General features: G+C 38.1%; 1 protein-coding gene across 1 annotated transcript in view; it reads right to left on the bottom strand.

The window, feature by feature from the left end:
* The window catches only part of LOC148529242 (cadherin-related family member 4-like), a 153434-nt gene extending 141654 nt beyond the window's left edge, over positions 1–11780 (bottom strand). The window contains exons 1-5 of the mRNA XM_088468650.1: positions 11714–11780; positions 10597–10755; positions 3024–3206; positions 1160–1245; positions 751–873 (exon numbers count right to left, since the gene is read on the bottom strand). Coding sequence (XP_088324776.1) covers positions 751–873; positions 1160–1245; positions 3024–3206; positions 10597–10755; positions 11714–11765 — 603 coding nt within the window. The 5' untranslated portion in view covers positions 11766–11780. The remainder of the gene's footprint in view (positions 1–750; positions 874–1159; positions 1246–3023; positions 3207–10596; positions 10756–11713) is intronic.
* Between the last annotated feature and the right edge of the window lie 3382 nt (positions 11781–15162).

Below are 15162 nucleotides of genomic sequence, written 5' to 3'. Positions count from 1 at the left end.
TAACTTGGTGGTAATGGGGCGTCCACATGCAGGTACATTTTAGGGAGGGCAGCTCAAGAGTGTTCATGTTCAGCCAGAACTGCAGACTATGCACAATTGTGCATATGTAGGGAACCATCTGATTTCAGACTGATCTTTTGTACACTGATTATGATGGCTATGAAACCAAGTATATGAATAGTGGCAGTGTGGTAGCATACTGTATATAAGTTTCTGTAACTCAGCACACTGCCAAATAAAATCCACACTTAGCTCCATGCACACAGTTTGAAACGGTCCCTAATCACAGTTATTTCAATAGTAATTATAATTTTGTAACATTGTATGACTTCTGTACCTATGGTTTATTTTGTAGAGATTTTTTTTTTTTTTCTGTGGTACTGGATTCCCATCCTTCTGTATAGCCGTTAATACGACAATGTAATAGCCTGGTTTAGCCTTTTAAATGACTGCTACTTTAAAACATCGAGCAGTCTCACACGGATCTCAGTGATGCCTGCAGTTACATTTACCTCATAGTGTGAATTAAACAATAAAAATACAGTAAATAGAATTATTCACATAATAAATATTTCCGACAAGAAAAGGTAATTTGCAATCTATTTTGTCATCTACATTTTATTCTATTGGATTATATGACACCCAGAGATAGTCATTGTTAGTGTACAAATAAGCTGATTCATATGTGCACATCTTCAGTCTAAGACACAACTTATCACCAACACAATAAAAGCGCAATTAATATATCACCTCATATCCTGCATCATAATCCAATGGTATAGATGAATTTCTGTAAACAAATCCTATGCCTTCATCCACAGAAAAAAACCATCCATTTGGGGTTGGTCCAGATGATTGCGACTGAACTGAATACTGTTAAAACATTTTAATTTTTTTAGTTTACCAATTAGTACTGTACTGTAGTTATCAGAAAGTAGCATTGGTGTTTATTTGAAAACAGAAAACATTAACTGACCTAAAAATATATATACAGTTTCTTCTTAATAGTATTCGAAATGTGTTTTAAAATGTATTTTATTATTTAGTAAAGCTTTCAGAAAAACGTAATAGAATTTCAGCCAATACTAGTATAATATGGTTTACCCTCATAATATTTAGATTAAACATCCAAGGCAATGACTACTAATTGTGGTCTCACCTTTAGTGGATCACCATCTTTATCTGTTGCAGGCACTTGATAAATTGACCTAAACATTGGGTAATTCTCCTCAATAGATATATTATCTTAAAAAAAAAAACAAGTTAAACATTATTCACTTAATTTCCAACATATTATTTTCTTTAATTAAATAAGCACAAGGATCACATCAAGCAACAGAAAGTTTTATTTACTTGATGTCAAATTTTAGGATTGCATAGAAATTTCCATTCTGGTGTGATATTACTATGATACATGTAGCCGACATAAACCACTAGCTTTAGTATTTGGAGGTATGTGGGGAAATCTCACTTTGGGGGATTAGCACATACTGTCTATTAAACAGGGTGTCTGTAACTCATGTGGATTTCTGGATGTTAATGGCTCATGGATGCACAAGCAATTGTACATTTTGTTTTGCATTTGGACACTGATAAGTTTACTATCAAATTAAAATATTAATAAAATAACCCATTTCGTAAAGCTATAACACCTAATTGTTACATTTTCATACCTACCAACATATATACTTTTGAAATCGGGAACCTGAGCGTGTTACAGTAGCATTCAGCCATAGAGTGGGTGTGGCCTATGTGAGGGGCATGGTCTCACAACATGTCTCCCACTTTTGTCACTCTAGGAGAGTGCTCAGCACATGCTGAACAGATGGGCTACCCCCAGACTCTCCTCTCTGCACTGTTTAGCATGCACACAGCATCTGTTTAGTAATCACTCACTGCTCTGCTTTGCTCTGCAGGACACTGTGGCCCGCGGATGGGACAGTGTTCGAAAAGCGGGACTGTCCCACTGAAATCGGAACAGTTGGGAGGATGTATTTTTATCACCTGCTCCTTACTATCCCCAGAGCTCTGGGAAAAATGACTGCATGGATTACCCCACTGAGGGCTTATAATCAAGCTTGAACAATTGTAAAATTAGGAGGTGAAGGATAGCCTGTTGTGCCCAGGGGTACACTGACCCCTATATCTACCCCTGGCTAGGATACATGAATCATAATATCACTTTAAGATGTCACTCTCCCATCGAGGAGCAATGCATACGCATGCTCATAAATTGGAGTCTATATGTTACTGTAGCTTCCGAACAAAATTGTCCACGTGTGTGTGTTTGTGTGATAGAGAATTTAGTCTGTAAGCCAATGGCGGAGAAACTGTTCAATGCTCTGTAATAAGGGCATGCTACACAAATAAAGCAAAGTCATATTAATAATAAAATAGTAATGTTACATGCCAGGCAAGGAAAATGGGAAATGGTAAAAATGCTCAGTAAGTAATCCTTTCATGTGATTCAGGAACATAACATTTTGAGATACAGAACTGATAATATTATAAAGTAAAAGCACTTATCAAAGAATACACTGTGTCAGGCTCCTAGCACCTCCCCATCCAGCTTTACAGACTATTTCCCCATAGCTCTTTTTTCCCCCAATTGTAGCTGTCATCATTGGGAGCCAGATGCCTCCTGGATACAATAAAGTTACATTTGCTAATAATTAAAGCTGATTTGGAGTTGCAAATAATACAACAATACCTACTGTATATTTTCTCTGAATTGTCCTAGGAAGATCATGACACCTATTGCATTGTCAGTTCCTGGTGCCTACTACTCCCCCTGTCTTTATTACAGATGCATCTATACTGATTTAGCAGCACTGAGGTGATATTAATGGAAGAAGAGTTCTAGTACAGCTGGAGTAGCCTTAGGCTCCGTAGAAGTCCTTCCCAGTCGGCTATAATGTCCTTATTTTATCCGACATTAGAATTCACAGAATACTATTGTTAAAAAAACATATTGTGAAATCATCTGTTTACCAACTCAAAGTAGAACTATATAATACACTTACCTCTTTTTAGCCTGAATTGAGGTGCACACTCTGGGGCCTCATTGACATTTTCAATAATCACAGTTAAAGTAGCAGTTTCACCAGTAAGGCCAAGGCCACCTGCAGTTGAAACTGTGATATCATATCTGTTAGGTGTTTCATCTTCAAAATCAAAATTCTTAGTAGCGGTAATTATTCCAGTAGCTGCAAAACACAGGTTAAAATTTAAATAATCCATATCAATCCAATTTGAATTCATAATGTAAAAAAATGGTAATAATACCAAAGATGTTGAATACTTTTTATAACCACTGTAAATTGAGTTTAATCCAAATGTGTGGAAAAATAATAGTCCTGAGTTTAGATTTAATATCCAATGCACTATAAACTATAATCTGTAAAGGGTGCTTTAGGTTTGCAGGTTATGCTTTTTTTGTATAAAAAAAATATTATTTCAAGTCATTGTATATGTAACTTTTTATGTGTTAAGTTTCTTGTATCAAACAGCCAAATATATTTCCATTTTTTCTAAAATACTATATGTTAGCATGTGTGTCTGTCTGGATACCTGGAGACTGTGATGTACACTTAGCATTGTCTCATGCTATGATATCACAGTCATCATCTGGCTACATTTTTATCAGTTGTGATAAAAATATGTTCAACAAGTCTGATACTGTATGTTCACACTTACAGACTAACAAAGACTGAGAACTGTCTTCCAGACTCTGTGACTTACAATCACTTGTTCTACCCTTCCCCTTGTTCATGTCCTACGTAGGCCGTCATTTTATTGCTGTATGTTGTGCCTAAATCGGGGAACTGATTCCCTAAAGATAACTTGCAGAAATGTGTGCACATACTTACAGATAAAGAGGTAACTACAAGCGAAGAGTGTTGAAAGCCGGAGACCGCTACTGTGCAATCTCCATGGTGCTCCTTTAGGGAGGTATCAAATACCTTACCAAGATGGCCTCCATTTGGTCTTCTGTGAATGCTCAGTGCCATCTTGTTAATGTGATGGAGCACCCTAGTGGGACTCGGACATGTTCCACTTAGCTCAGTGAACTCTGTGATATACTCTATTCCACATCTCAAATCACTGGTTGTGTCCTGCAGAGCGACCTATATACAGTCAACTGCTGGTGGTCTGTATGCTCTGAACAAGCTCCACTCCATATTGAGAGCATAACTGAGTATGGTTGTACATTCAATTTACTGCTAAATAAACAACTGCACAAGTTAAGCACTGGGCTGTTTCGTGACTTGAAGGGATCCGCTATTGTATACTATTACTTTGCCATTACCATCGCCAATAGTACACATATATTTCATCAAGGAGTAATGAATCCAAAATATGTTAACAATATAATAATAAGGTACTACATATATTAATATGGTGCATAATATCAGTATTCAAATATGACAATATCCAATTCCTAGATTGTGCCTGCAATACTGCTAACACTAACTCTGCCTGCAAAACTTATTATCTAAGGGCTGCAGATATATTTATTCACTGATAACTCTCTGCAATATCTATTCTAAAAATAAACCTGTTCTCTACTGATATACAACTGCAATATAAAACTTTTCAACACTTCTATTGCTACTTTACTAATATAACACTTTTTAGCATCTTAGCTGCTACTTCTCAGTAATGTAAGCATTTTTAACGCTTTAACTGCTATCTATCACTCACTGGTGGTGTTCTGGGGCTGTTTGATTGTATTGGCCCAAGAAGTACCATGTTCTGGACTTGAACATTAGGAATGTTAGGGGCCCCTCTGATTGGACCACTTTGATGCAGTAGGTGGCCATGCATTTTTGGCCAAACATGTGCTAAGAACATCATTTGCACTCCATGTTAAATTGAAGAGAACATTATAACAGCTTAGGTACACCAAAGCTAGTTTGTACAAGGGGCTACAAATCTCCCTTTTTCCTCCCAGTAATCAAAAGGATAGTGTGACATGCTAATTTGTACATTGACATTAAAATAATTCTCCACCATCCTATTGATACAGATGTGTCCTCATACACCTAGCCTCAATACGCCACACAGCGCAACTTGCCTGGCATGAGTGAGCCGCCAGGTCCTGTGAGACTCTGCTAGTGTAAGGCATCTTTTTTGCATCTTTTCTTGTTGAAAATGCATTTAAGTCGCACTAGGATGCACCAGCAGACTGTGCTGATTAATTTCATATGTGACTCAGTTATCTGTGTGCACCTGAGTCTGTATATGAAGCACAATGGAACCTGGAATGAAAAAAGCTGCAGCTGCTACATTGTAGCTCTTCATGTGCAGATTCATAGACTCAGTCGCACACTGATAAACAAGTGTCGCATATCAAATGAATCAGTACAGTCTGCTGACAGCACATATTACACACACTTTTCAAATTTTGAACCACCAAGTCTATTGGCAAAAACATGGGATGTGTGCAAATTCACCCAGTTGTAATGCTCTCACAATGTTACATGCGTTATCAGAAATGACAAATCCTGAGGAGTCCTAGTGGGGTAAGACATTTTTCAATGACATCTCTTAGTTTTTCTAACAGGTTGACACCGGTATGCCTCTTAGTGAAGCCGTTGATACAGAGAGTAGTCTGCCTGTGAATGAGCTGGTATTGCGCTGCTGCTGCTGTAGGCGATACACCCATCCAGTGGACTGTCAGTCACAGTCATGCAATCTTTCATTTGGCCAGTACTGCTGGTTAAGTAGAAAGTGAGTACAATGGCATTTTCTAGGCCAAGAACAATTTTTTTTTTAACTTCCCGGTACAGGCAAGGAATTGCTGAATGGGTGAAAACTTCACAGAGTGGTAACATTGGATCCCAGAAGACATAAAAGGGGGTTGAGGTACTAGTCGGGCCTCCCGTTGGTGTAACTTTGACCCGTGGAGCCTGTTATGGGCCTTCCACTGGTTGAATTTGGATGAAAATTTTACAGAGGGGTGGCAATTGGTCTGGGATGCCTAATGGAGTGGTTGGGGTCCCAGTCGGACCTCAAGGCAGAGTGCACGGGGAAGAACTTTGACCCAGGGTTCCTGTTCTGAACCTTTCACTGGATGGATTTGGAAGACATCATATAATTTCAATGAAAACTTCACAGAGTGGTAACATTGGATCCCAGAAAACATACCAGAGGGTTGAGGTCCTGGAGGGACCTCCCATTGTTGTACACTGGGCAGAACTTTGACCCGGAGAGCTTGTTCTGTTCTGTGATGGTTGGTGGAAAGTTTGTTTTATGTATAGCCAGCTTTACAGTGGCATTTCTTCTGTAGTCTCACCACTCACTCCCCTTTATTACAATCCTCTTATCATACCCAGTACCTCTAGTGATGTAGTGTTTACTTGTTGGTTGCAGGTTTGGACATAGTGGAATATCTACAGTCAGGTGCATAAATATTGGGACATTGACAGAATTTTCATATTTTGGCCTCTATTCACCACCACAATGGCTTTGAAATGAAACAAACAATATGTTCTTTAACTGCAGACTTTCAGATTTAATTTGAGGGTAATTACATCCAAATCAGGTGAACGGTGTAGGAATTACAACGGTTTCTATATGTGCCTCCCACTTTTTAAGGGGCCAAAAGTAATGGGACAAACTAAACAATCCTAAATTTAACTTTCACTTTTTAATACTTTGTTGCAAATCCTTTGCAGGCAATTACAGCCTGAAGTCTGGAACGCATAGACATCACCAGACGCTGGGTTTCATCCCTGGTGATGCTCTGCCAGGCCTCTACTGCAAATGTCTTCAGTTCCTGCTTGTTCTTGGCGCATTTTCACATCAGTTTTGTCTTCATCAAGAGAAATGCATGCTCACTCGGGTTCAGGTCAGGGGATTGACTTGGCCATTGCATAACATTCCACTTTTTAGCCTTGTTTCATTTCAAAGCCATTGTGGTGGTGAATAGAGGCCAAAATATGAAAATTCTGTCAATGTCCAAATATTTATGCACCTGACTGTAGTTGCTAACTCCTTTGCAGAACTACATGCTGACCACTCCTTATACAAGAGAAGGACTGTTGTTGGGGATTTCTACAGATCTGTCATGTTTATTTTCTTCTATAGGTAACCTACCTGTAGATAGTAGGGATTTGACTCCATTTGAGATCATTGTACACATAAGATGGCTCCTACTAATGCAATTTCTGGTATTTGCAAAATCCTCATGCAAACCCTAATTTACTATTGCTCCTTACTATACATAATTATTGGGCAGGGACATAGATTCGAGGGGGGTGAGTATGTGTCTACTCCCTGCTGGTGAGATTCAGATATCTATTTCATGTTTGGTGAGATTGTCCTTTTATTATTTTTCTTCTTTCTAATAATAATAATAATAATAATAATAATAATAATTATCCCATTTTATATCACAAATCATTGCCTTGGCTTCAGAGATTCTAGGTTACCCTGTGCCATCGGATCCCAACTTTTGGCTACTTTCATGCTATGAAATACCTCTGACCACAAATAAAAATAATGTTGCTTAAACATAATAATGCTGCAATGGCAGGTTTGCTAATTCACTGGTGCTCCTATATCCACCCTTGGTGCATGATTCAAGTCAGAGACTAGACTTTTACATGACTATAGATGACATCTTTCTATTAGCGCCAGATAGATATTTGGAGGTCAGAGCGATTTAGTTTAACTGAATAGATTTTAAAAATGTGCAATTATTGTCTCTCATGTCCAACGCCGACATTTTTGTTTACTTTCCTCTTCAACTGTACCACTGGGCCGTGGCTTTCTCTCCAGGGGCTCTATTTACTACAATCCGCATTTGTAATGCAGATTGCAGTGTGATATTACTGACTCAATTTGCATTGCGAATTCAGGCAATATCACAGGGATTTACTACAAATCCCTTGCAGGGACAGAACTTGTAATAAAGCTCTGTCCCTGCGAATCCCCTCCGCACACTTATCACGGTATTTTCACAAAAAATACTGTGACAAGTGCCGACGCATGCGCCGAACGACCGTCGCTAAGCCCGCCTCCGTGATAAGCCCTGCCCCCATGATCATGGACCCCCTTGCGACCCCCCCCCTCCCTTAATTACACTTACCTTCAGTCATCGGTGCTCTGGTGATGTCCTCCGTGGCTCCGGTCAGGTGACATCCCATACTGCTCTGGGACCTGGTCAGGTGATGACCGGGCACCAGTGCAGGCTGGGAGACCAGCTGACTGGAGTGGAGATATCACCGGAGCCCCGATCACCGGTCCCTGGACTCAGGTGAGATTTTTTTTTTTTTCACTATTCTGTTTTTTTTTGTTAGCAGAGATCAGCGTGTGGTCTGGTCTGTTTAGACCACACAGCTGATCACTGGGGCCGTCTCCGGGCTCTGCTCTGCCCATTAGAGCAGAGCAGGAGCCCTGTAACCGGGGGAGACCCTGGATAACGCCACCTCCAGGTGGCATTATTATCACAGGGCTTTCCCTGGTATTTTTTCACAATTTATTTTTAGTAATTTTGGTTGGATCACATTTCCCATTACAATTATGGGAAATGCGATCTGATTACTAAAAATAAGTGATAAGTAGGGCTTGGAGTAGAATTTTACGAATTCTACTCCAATTGCCCTGTAGTAACTGTAGGTGATACTAAAATAATGTGAAAAGGGTGTGAAAACACAATTTTTCACTTTATTTTAGTCAAAATAATGTTAATAAATAGAGCCCCAGGTCCCTTAGCCTGGCTGTTGCTTTCTCCCAAATCGCATACATATCTTACATATCTTACGTGTTCTGAATCACTATTCCTTCCTCTGTTTCCCTTCCTCTCTTATCTTTCTCTACTCCTGTTCCCTCTTTTCTCACTCTGTTTATCTTCTCTGTGTGTATTGCAGCACATTGTGATGTTATATTGGGGACATTTGTATTTGCCACTTGTGAATGTTGTTGATTACATCGTTTTTTGCCTTTTCCCCTCCTTTATTGTCATTTACTGTTAATACTTTCTTTTTAAAATAAAGAATGTATATAAAAATAAAATCACTACAATGACGCATTAGATATATACCAAAGACTCTACACACTTTTATTTGCTGAAATATACTTGCTGGTTATCATTTTCCAAGTTGCAGAAAAATCAACCATTTAACACAATTTAACACTATTTAATTACCTGCAATACTTTGCTTATGGTCACTAACATTCTTCTACACTGTCCTATCTTATTTGTCATTTGGGGGGTAGGGGGTGTTTCAGGATGATTTCCCCACTTTAATGCACTTCACATAGGTCGCACATTGCAGAATTAATGTGCGACATCTGTGACTTGCCATTACTAATTGGATTACATGGGCATTTGGAGCATCATGAAAACATCCAGTGAAATGCGTGTAATGTTAATCTGCGAGCATTGGGCATGGAACCCACAGCTAATTGAATTGGCACCTTAAGATTTGAAGAGAGGTCACAGGTCTTGCAATATCAGATGTAAAGAATAAAGAGAAAATATTGCATCATTTTGCAGTCTTGCTAAGTATTACGGATGAGTGTAAGGGAAGCCGGGTGTCCTTATGTTAGGCTGCGTATGGCATACTGATCGCAGACATTAACATATCTTCGCAGTGAGACTGCGTGCGTAATTGCTATTGCGATCGCAGTTGTGATCCTTGCTGAATCAGGCCCTAGAGCAGTTATTACTCCTTACACAGTTAGACCCTCAGTGTAAGGAGCGGAAATAATAAGCATTATCATGCACTTCAATAATTGGCTATGTGCTGAAACATTATCTATGTTTAAGTTACATTGAGACAATTGAAAGGATTGTTTTTTCTTATAGCATGCTTTAAGTGTATAAAGTGCACACTTACATTCTTGTCCTGTATTATGCAAAGTCAATTACAGTGACGGACAAAGCTTTTCATACATACATACATACATACATACATACATACATACATACATTTGACACATACAGTATTGGTGTACATAATCTTTCCTTCTTTTAACCCTTTGAAAGATGCAACAGTTTATTTTGGCCCAGTAATACACATTTTTTTCACAGGTTTTTGTATTAAGGGTAGCAAAGAGCTACAGTAGGTCCAAATGCCATTTTCTATAGATGATAAGCAGATGGAACTCTATTATAGAGAGCACTATTACTAGTGTAGGTTCCAATATAATGATAGAGGACAAGGTCACAGCAGAGGGGCATTCACAATTTAATAAACAATTACCCTAAGCACCTCAAGTTTATTGATGGGTCCATTTGCACAATTTTTCAGTCCTCCCAGAAGTTACAGCCACATTCAAATAAGCTGAAGCTGATTCACATTATGTTAGGGGATCCCAATACATTGGGCTTGTCTGTTATAGTGTAATATGGGCAAATCTGTGAAGCCTGGTGTTGGTGACCTATTAAGGAGAAACTTGTTGTCTCTTTGCTTAGTGATAACATATGACAGTCCTCATTATGATGACCTGCGTATCTCTGCTGTGGAAACAACTTTACACTCTGGCTGCATCAAAGCATTACATTTTCAGTTGCACAATAATTGTAAATAGTGTCAATAACTTGTAACAAATTACAGTAAAAAAAGAAGTAAAATTTATGCTTACTTGGATCAATCCTAAAAGGTAGAGTAGTGTCACGAATATGATATGTTCTACTACCAGCTCCAGTTGCTGTAGCAATTTCTATATTTTGCGTTCTACCTTCCTTTATGCGAACAGGAGATACTTTGTTAAATGTGATCACAGCTGTAATTTGAGATATCCCTGAAAATAAAAAAAACAGCATTGATATTTAATATAAGTAAAAAAATGCAAGGCTTGAAATAACAAACAATGGAAGATTATCAGAGAGAGATTCAGGTTAAACTAGTGGAGACTGTTGTTTCTCATATTACATAAGTATTTCAATTGATTTGTTTTCTTTGAAAAAGTCTGCCGCTACTCACCTATAGTAAACTAGTTGATGCTGATATCACTGTTTTTTTTTTTTCGTGTTTCTATAACTACTGTAGTATAATAATAGTTAAAAATGGCCTCCAGAAAAGGTGTTGGTAGCTTACCCAGAAAAAAAACACTAAATATTTCCAATGTAAACTGAACCTTAGTACATAGTATATGCAATTTATATCATTTCTTTTTTCCTGAAAACTCAATCTGCATATTTCCTGAGTTCCATGTTTCTTTGAGTATAGTCACTTATTATGGTTAAGAGCTACAGTAGCTACAAGTTTGTTTTAAACAAACTGCATGATGTGGAGAAACGCTCTACTCCCCCTGTCCACTTAATGCAATATCTACATTCTGTCACGAATATGTTGACTATGAGCAGTGTGACTGATGCCACAATGTTTGTTTAAAATAAACCTGATATGTTAAATGAAACTAATGATTTGTAATTATAATTATTGTGTAACCTTTCTGGTGCTCAGTGTCACAACTGAATATACCCGTTGTCAGTGCATATTTGTGTCACTGTAGTGTACACTATGAACTGCAGCTCTTTTTGCTTTCAAATTTTTAAACTGTTAAATTAGACTTTTACAGCAAAGCCATTAGCAGGTTTCCAGCAATGCTTTTGCTGAACCACCAAATGTCTATGTACCCCTGCATGTCACTAAATAGTAGTATAATGTATGTGTGTACAGATGTGTGTACAAATTACAGGTACCGTGTGCCGAATGTTAGTAGATTTAATATACATTTTTAGTAGACAGTAACTTACCTGCAAAAAAGAAAACAGCAGTAGCAACCGTCTTTGAAGTCCCCATTTTCATCCTGTAGAGAGCAAGCTGCACATCCAGTACAGTATATCTAATGATGGAGATACACACTGCTGATATTTTTATATTGAGCTAAAGCAAACATATAAGTGTGTACATGATTACTGATGACATCCAATTAGAAAATATGTACTGAACACTTGGCTCATTCTTGTTTACTTTGTAGTTGCTATGTTCCCTAGGTGCAGTGTCCTCTTGCTGTTAAGAGAAAACAAGTTAACTTTAGTAATAAATTATAAAGAAATGTAAACTTTTATAAATTGGTACAATGTAACAATGTAGTTACAAGTTAAAGGGAAATTAAATATACATGCATAACTACAGTGATTAAATGCTCTACTTTGTCTCCTTCTTGCCAGACTTTTGCACTGCCATGATAAATTGTTTTGGAATGCCTGATAATCAGCTATTTATGAAGGTACTGTGGATCACCTAATACAAGCCTGCAACAGTAGCTTTACATAATTATAGTATGCTTATAAATGCCTGCATCCCTTTCTTGTTCTTGCCCATGTTATGCCCATTATTTCATAAGATTTGGTACATTGACTCTGCAGTTTGTCATGACTCCATCATAAGACGGAGGCATACATGTTAAGGACTGTATATAGTGCCAGATTACCAGTGGGTCAGCCACCAATGGTCCACTACACACGGGTGGCCTCCAGAGGGCCCTAACTAGGTTGGCGTCTGAGAGACACCCAATTCCTGAGTCTCCACTTGCTGGTGGTACAGTATCTTTTAAACAGGTTCTATTCCTGGTTTCTGGTAGAGTTACAGACATGATGTAATGATGTTGCAAAATTGCTGATTAGTCAGTGGTGAGTGTGGTTACTGGAGCCTGAGGAGCAGATACAGAGGAGCATGAGGCTAAGGATGGCCTGAGGACAATAAGTAAATTAGTGGAGCAAGGGAGCAACAAGAAAATATATAAGAGAAAACAATAAACATCATAGAGAATGGGGAGGGAACAATTAAAAACGAGAGATGAGGTGAAAAGCGCAATAAAAAAATATACAGATGGGGAGACCTCAATTCAGGACATACAAATGGGGTTGACGGGAGTGATAGCACAATATAAAACATCATTTATTACATGCACCACCTGTATTTTTATCACATAAAATATAAAAACAGAAAAGTTTACTCCCTCATTCCAATGACCAGTTGCGCTTACAGAACTGATAGATAAGAACATGGTTGTGAGCTGTGTTACTTTTCTATCTTGAATGGTATATGTGGATCATGTTGTCACTACTTGGAGTGGGACTTTTCAAGTCCCACAGTAATTAGTTAAATTGACAAAGTAAAAATAAACCTGGGTGCATACAGATCCCTTTGGAAGTATGTATAGAACTAAAATAAGTTGACCTTAAAATGTACTTCACTTTGGAAATAATAAAATGGAGTTTATTTATAATTAAAATAATAACTAAATGTGATAAAATGGTGAATACATTGGGTGGTAAAAGGAATTGAGGCATTGTATTGTTGTTTTATATAAATACAAAATGATTAGCTGCAGTAAAGCTAAAAATATTCAGATAACATGATCCAAGGCAGAATAAAATATGACATAATAAATTATATAACACAGCATAACAGTACTAACTCAAATTCATGTGCTGGCAAAGATAATTGTTCTTTTAAATGTGGACAATGAGTGCCCTTTCCAACTAAATTTGCTTTATTTGGATTGAAGTAAAGCATACATCACTTTGGTTACTTATAGATGATGTCTTACACTTATGCAAGACTTGTTATCTGGTGAGCACAAGAGGAATGTTAGTGGCAGTTCTGGTTTCCGGTAAAGCTCATAAGATGGGGATTGTGTATATGGTGTTAAAGTTACTTTTAGGTGATATCTTACAACCAGGCAGGACTTGCCATTAGAAAAGTGTGATGGAAAATTAGTGTGGGTCCTGGCTCACATGGAAGTTCACACAGATGGCAGCCATTTTGGGGTAGTGTGTTCGGCACTTTGTGACTTTGCCTGCTGTTGACTGTGCTGAAAGCAGGCATGTGATGTGGAGGCTGGAATTCGTCAAGGACTTCTGGGTAGTGGGTTGTACCATTGGTTCTCCCTATAATGGAAGACTGTTGTATCTTTTAGGGCTTATATATGCTAGAAGTTCTTATTGTCTTGAATCATAGGCATAGGCGGTTCTTGATCTCTCGCTGCCGTGTATGTGTGTGCGCATTTAATGTGTATATCTATCTTATAAGTTCAGTTCTACTTTTCTTTTTTTGTTTTGTGGTCATTGTTTGTGCAATTATCACTATTCCTCATTGGAACTAACAGCTATTTTTTATACACATCTATATATATATATATATATATATATATATATATATATATATATATATATATATACATATGTACGGTCAGGTCCATAAATATTGGAACATTGACAGAATTTTCAGATTTTGGCCTCTATTCACCACCACAATGGTTTTGAAATAAAACAAGCAAGATGTCCTTTAACTGCAGACTTTCAGATTTAATTTGAGGGTAATTACATCCAAATCGGCTGAATGATGTAGGAGTTACAGCAGTTTCAATATGTGCCTCCCACTTTTTAAGGGGCCAAAAGTAATGGGACTATCAACTCAAAAGCTATTTCATGGACAGGTGTGGGCTATTCCCTCATTATTTTATTATCAATTAAGCAGGTAAAAGGTCTGGAGTTGATTCTCGGTGTGACATTTGCATTTGGAATCAGTTGCTGTCAACTCTCAATATGAGATCCAAAGAGCTGTCACTATCAGTGAAGCAAGCCATCATTAGGCAGAAAAATCAAAACAAACCCATCAGAGAGATAGCAAAAACATTGGGTGTGGCCAAATCAACTGTTTGGAACATTCTTAAAAAGAAAGAACGCACCGGAGAGCTCAGCAACACCAAAAGACCCAGAAGACCACGGAAAACAACTGTGGTAGATGACAAAAGAATTATTTCCCTGGTGAAGAAAAACCCCTTCTCAACAGTTGGCCAAATCAAGAACACTCTCCAGGAGGTAGATGTATATGTGTCAAAGTCAACAATCAAGAGAAGACTTCACAAGAGTGAATACAGAGGGTTCACCACAAGATGCAAACCATTGGTGAGCCACAAAAACAGGAAGACCAGATTAGATTGCCAAACAACATCTAAAAAAGCCATTATAGTTCTGGAACAACATCCTATTGACAGATGAGACAAAGATCAACTTGTACCAGAGTGATGGGAAGAGAAGAGAAGGAAAGGAACTGCCCATGATCCAAAACATACCACCTAATCAGTGAAGCATGGTGGTGGTAGTGTCATGGCATGGGCATGTATGGCTGCCAATGGAACTGGTTCCCTTGTATTTATTGATGATGTGACTGCTGACAAAAGCAGCAGAATGAA

This window comes from Taudactylus pleione, unplaced genomic scaffold (genome assembly GCF_031769625.1).
Source record: "Taudactylus pleione unplaced genomic scaffold, aTauple2 ptg000086l, whole genome shotgun sequence".
Lineage (NCBI taxonomy): Eukaryota > Metazoa > Chordata > Amphibia > Anura > Myobatrachidae > Taudactylus > Taudactylus pleione.
Note: the sequence above shows the minus strand (reverse complement) of the source record. Positions and strands in the feature narration are given on the sequence as shown.